This window comes from Phalacrocorax aristotelis, chromosome 1 (assembly GCF_949628215.1).
Source record: "Phalacrocorax aristotelis chromosome 1, bGulAri2.1, whole genome shotgun sequence".
NCBI classification, from domain to species: domain Eukaryota; kingdom Metazoa; phylum Chordata; class Aves; order Suliformes; family Phalacrocoracidae; genus Phalacrocorax; species Phalacrocorax aristotelis.
Genome location: NC_134276.1, coordinates 116730422 through 116735777, shown reverse-complemented (window position 1 = coordinate 116735777; position 5356 = coordinate 116730422). Strand labels below are relative to the sequence as shown.

The following is a 5356-nucleotide window of genomic DNA, read 5'->3' as shown; positions in this document are numbered from 1 at the left end:
ACTTGAAAATGGACTACTTTCTTAGCTTTCCAATAGGATATCTGTAGCTGGCTTCCAGCTCTGTGTTAGCCTGAGATAGCAGCACTCACATTTCAGAGAGAGAAATTAGTATTTTAGGTCCCAATTATAGACCTTTGTGTTTTTCTCCAGGTTGATTCCAATGTCAGTGTGGCAACTGACTTCAGAAGAGGACGCAATGAATAGAGCCAATAACACTGAATAATTATATTGTATATAATACATGCTATGCAGCAAAACTAGCATATATGGTAGTTATTAAGCTTATACAGTATTACTAACATAGTAGTGGTGTTGTAATTGCTCTTCTTACCTAACAGAACAATTTGTAATGTAGAATTAATATATGCAACCTATAGAGAATTCAGGCTCCTGTAGGTGTAAGATGGGCACCAATTCGAGATCTGTTTGACCCATGTGTGGTTCTGCTGCAGAAGAGCTTGGGTGCTTGAAAGCTTCACTTGCTTTTTTAACCACTGCAGCTGCATGCTGATGAATCTGTATTTCTGTACTGCTGGCGAGAGTTTGTACGTGTGCAAAATCTAAGCAGGCTCATGCAACTGAGCTTACAAGGCACCACAGAAGACTCCTACCTGGAAAAGGAGTTAAATACACTCCCTGGGTGAAAAGTAATAGACCACTTACAGCCAGGGAAGAAAGAATTTAGCAAGCAGTTTGCTCTGGCATCCCAGCCCTTCTTCTGCTAATAAATCACTGTGATTGGACAAATAAGCAAGCAAGCAAGCAAGCAAGCAAGCTTCTTTCTGTTCTGAAAGCATATTAGGGAAATACTAGTTGAAAGCAACAACAGGCATCAGTGGGAAAACCTGAAATCTTTTAAATTTGCTGTAATTTGTGGTCATTCTCTTTCTTTTTTCTTTCCTTAGACAGTAAGAAATGGGTGACTGGAGTTTCTTGGGGAACATTTTAGAGCAGGTGAATGAGCAGTCTACTGTCATCGGGAGAGTTTGGCTCACAGTGCTCTTCATTTTCCGCATCCTGATCCTGGGAACAGCTGCCGAGCTAGTGTGGGGAGATGAACAGTCAGACTTTGTGTGCAACACCCAGCAACCTGGTTGCGAGAATGTCTGCTATGATGAGGCCTTCCCCATCTCCCACATCCGGCTCTGGGTCCTGCAGATCATTTTCGTATCCACGCCTTCGCTGATGTACTTTGGGCATGCGGTGCACCACGTCCGTATGGAGGAGAAGAGGAGAGCGAGAGAGGAAGCTGAGAGGCGTCAGCAAGCTGAGGTGGATGAAGAGAAGCTGCCCCTGGCTCCAAATCAAAACAAAGGCAACAACCCTGATGCAACCAAGAAGTTTCGCCTGGAGGGTACCCTCCTGAGAACCTACATCTTCCACATAATTTTCAAAACCCTCTTTGAGGTGGGATTCATAGTAGGTCAGTATTTCTTGTACGGCTTCCGAATTCTCCCCCTCTACCGCTGTGGGCGGTGGCCCTGTCCCAATCTTGTGGACTGTTTTGTCTCCAGGCCCACAGAGAAGACCATCTTTATTATGTTCATGCTGGTGGTGGCTTCTGTGTCCCTCTTTCTCAACCTGGTGGAGATCAGTCACTTGATTCTGAAAAGGATCCGGAGGGCTCTGAGAAGACCAGCAGAGGAACAGCTGGGGGAGGTCCCTGAGAAGCCTCTCCATGCCATCACAGTCCCCTCCATCCCGAAGGCCAAAGGCTACAAGCTGCTGGAAGAAGAGAAGCCAGTGCCCCACTACTTCCCTCTCACAGAAGTGGGGGCTGAGCCCAGTCCCCTTCCATCAACCTTCAATGAGTTTGAGGAGAAGATTGGGATGGGACCATTGGAAGATATCTCCAGGGTGTTTGACGAGAGATTACCATCATATGCACAAGCGAAGGAACCGGAAGAGGAGAAGGTAAGAGCAGAGGAGGAGGAGGAACGAGAAGAGGAGCAGCTGGGACTTCAGGAAGAGCCAGGGGTGAAGAAAGCAGAGGAGGTGGTGAGCGATGAAGCAGAAGGGCCGTCAGCACCTGCTGAGCTCGCCACTGATATGAGACCTCTCAGCAGGCTAAGTAAAGCCAGCAGCCGGGCCAGGTCAGATGATTTGACTGTATGAAGGTGCAGGATATGGGGGAGCACATGAAAAAGAAAAGGTTGACGAGAAAAGGAGAGATAGAGAAAGAATCAAAAGATATTTTTAAGTAAAGTGCTAAAATGACCATTTGAATATTATTTCCTCTTGAGATTCTCAACTGGAAAGGTACTATCATGGTAACTGTGCCTTATTCGCCCTGTATGTCCATTTGAAAAGGAACATTTCCCTTGTTTCCACATGCCATCTCACTCCTTACAGTAATATCTACACTGTACTCATAACTGATGTCTTTTAAAACCTAACGTGGCAGTGAAACCCAAATGTCACCACTGTGAACGTATCTACTGGAAGTTTTGTATTCTACATTTCTCTAGGAACATGGGGAGGATCTGTCCCTTCAGCCAGCGAGGGGGAAGACTGATTAACAACTGTATCTAGTACTTCTGTTTCTGTTTCCACCTATGGCATGTTGAACAGATCTCCCCTTCGCTGTTGGCAGGGAATTGCAGTTATTTAATTCACAAAGTTAATTCTGTGCTTAGCATCACCACACTAAAACAGTAAGCAAAGCACTGTTTCCCCTCTCTATTCAGGAAAGAAAGGCCAAAATGTCTCCAATCTCTCTGTGAATGCAAATCTGAGTTAGGTAAAAATATTTCCCCTTTGTCAAAAATATTTCTGCTCTTCAAGTGACATTGACACATTGAGGTTAACAGTAGCTCTCAACTAGGATTTAGCAGATGCCCACAGCTGGATTATTTGTTCCCAAGAGGGTCATCCAGCCCCGAGCCTATTTCAGAGCACTGGAAAGAATAAATTCAAGTGATATTTTTTACTTGTGACTTAAAGATCTGAAACTCGATTTAGCAAAGCAAGCGTGGGAAGGCTTCTGTGAAAGGAGGAAACAGCTACAGCCCCCAGAGCATGAAACCAAATATAAGCCCTCATGGCATGATCCTGACATGTGCTCAGTTCCTGGAGCTCCTGGACTTACAGGCACTCAGCAAATATCAGGTACAGAGTCCTGAAGGCACCTGTGAACCTAAACCAGGGGTCTGGGTGACTATGTGACTATTTAAACCTTGATATACAAAACTGGCTGTTCAAGTTTGAAAAGTCCCACATGATAATAGTCTTTTGACATTCTTTGTTTTTAATTTGACAGACAGGAGCCATCCAGTGGTCTACTTCTCTATTAAATACCAAAGTCTCAAGTAAAACAAGGCCTTTCAAAAGACGATTTAGACCTTTAGTGCCAACAGGTCCTTACAGAACTCTCAGAGCCTCAGCAAAATCTTTTTTGTTACAAAAGGCAGAAAAGCATGTGCTTGCAAATGTTTAAATGTCTGTGGATTTTTAATTTTAGGACTACAGCAGCACCTTTTGGCTGGGTCAGCGCAGCAATGCGCTCAAAAGCTTCAGGTTAACAGCTATGTCCCCCCAAAACTGAGCCTCATGCCAGAAAAGTGCAGGTATGCACTCTCATCTGCTCTGCTCTGCAAACCTCAGACCCTGCCAGCTCAGCAAATTCTTTCTGCTGGGCTGCAGCCCATCCTATTGTTCCCAGGGCAGGCTCTAATCCAGGTCAGGAAAAAAAAGGTCTTTGGCATAATGCATAAAACTCATCCCACCATTAGCTAGAAAAGACCCCCTGCAGTCTCCCATTGTAGCAGGGCTGACTCAAAGCCCATTGAAGTCAAATGGATGTCTGAGAGAGCTCTGGGCAGGCTTGGGCTCACACCTCCAACCCTGCTGCCCCACGCCCCAGTCCAGGCAGCCACCAGTACAGTCAGTTCTGTCACTCGCTGATCTAACCTGTTTGGTGGAGTTCCCGTGCCTTGTTATACAGCTGCCCCATACGAGCATAAAGGTGGCTGGACTTCACTGCTGAGTGAAGTAAGCTGTACATATGTAGAAAGTTTGTAGGGTGCATTGGGATTCTTCAGCACCATAGCGGTGCCATGTTGTTTGTTTTTTGGTGTTTTGTTTTTTTTTTTTAATACTATTAATCCTTTTGCTCCTCTTGGGCCCATTTATCCCTTTTTTTTTCGCCAGGGTTTGCAGCCTGAGGTCAAAATCTTTGCTCCCTTGACAAAGGCTGTTAGATTGTGCTTCCTTGTGAAGGAAGACTAGAAGGTACCTTCTCAGTTTTAGGAAGGAACATGACAAAACAACATATGCGAAGGAACATGCAGAGAGAGAATCTGGAGGCTACCATTTATCCACTCTCTTAATACAGAAGCAGGAGACCAGTTAACACAAACAAAAGGCAACTGAGGAAAGAGAATGTTTTTCAGCAGGAAAAGGTCCACTGTGCCCAATACTCTACTACAATTCAAGCAAGGGCAAAGATTTAGATGAACAGCAAAATCACCATACTTATATGAGATGGGATCTATTACTTTTCACTTTCTTCACAGAATGATATAAGAGGGTTTTAATAATTCTAAGCAGATATAATGGTTCTAAACCAGACCACTCATTAAAGGGGGTTGGAAACACACTTTCCTGTAGGTAAAAAAATATATCTGTAACGGTTCAGTATAAGGTATTTTCCGCCTTCTTCAGAGCACCTGACACTTCCAGATACCGATGGACTAGATGAATCACGCCCACCCTTGCTTAATTCTAATTACTTGACAAGTCCTTTTACATACAAAATATTTTAATAACCATCCCTGTTCTTGGCCTCTGACATGCATACCTTCAATTAGATCACCGGACTAATTAATTAAGAAGAGTGCTTATTCAGCAAAGGTATATAGTTCACAATATGGCTGCCAGACAGTCCAGTCTTTGATCTTCAGATGTTGAGTATGTCATTCTTTTTCACTGGAGTGCCTCAGTAAAATGCACTTTATGCAGCGCACTCAATTGACACTCTGTAGTTCTTTCACAACTGCTGCAGGAAAGCTTGTTTCTTCCTCCGGGTCACAACAGCACAATGACACAAGCCAGTGTTTTCCTCCTGCATCCAGTCAACTGCTTGTTGATTATTTTTTCGAGCCAGTTTTCAAGTATCCTGCCAGACTGCTAGCGGATCTGTTGCCACCAAGTACCAGCCGCGGCATCAAGACAGCACTTCTCGGCAAACTGGGCAGGGAACTAACAGTCCGGTCTTCTGGCATTCAGCCTCATCTCTGCAATGAAATCACTGTGGGACTGTCAGCAAGTCATTCTTCCTTCTTGTACACTTGGGAATCATCTTCTACCTCACAAAGACGATGTGAGGCTTGATATATTGTGTTAGTAATAGAATGGG

General features: G+C 44.4%; 1 protein-coding gene across 1 annotated transcript; it reads left to right on the top strand.

Annotated features, from left to right (window-relative positions):
* Positions 1–344: 344 nt before the first annotated feature.
* On the top strand, positions 345–2624 carry GJA8 (gap junction protein alpha 8). The gene has a single exon (XM_075102643.1). The coding sequence runs from the start codon at positions 916–918 to the stop codon at positions 2113–2115; it is 1200 nt and encodes a 399-aa protein (XP_074958744.1). The 5' UTR covers positions 345–915; the 3' UTR covers positions 2116–2624.
* The last annotated feature ends 2732 nt before the right edge of the window (positions 2625–5356 follow it).

Excerpts from the sequence above, each read along its gene's own strand:
- GJA8 (XM_075102643.1), top strand. The coding sequence starts at position 916 with ATGGGTGACTGGAGTTTCTTGGGGAACATTTTAGAGCAGGTGAATGAG.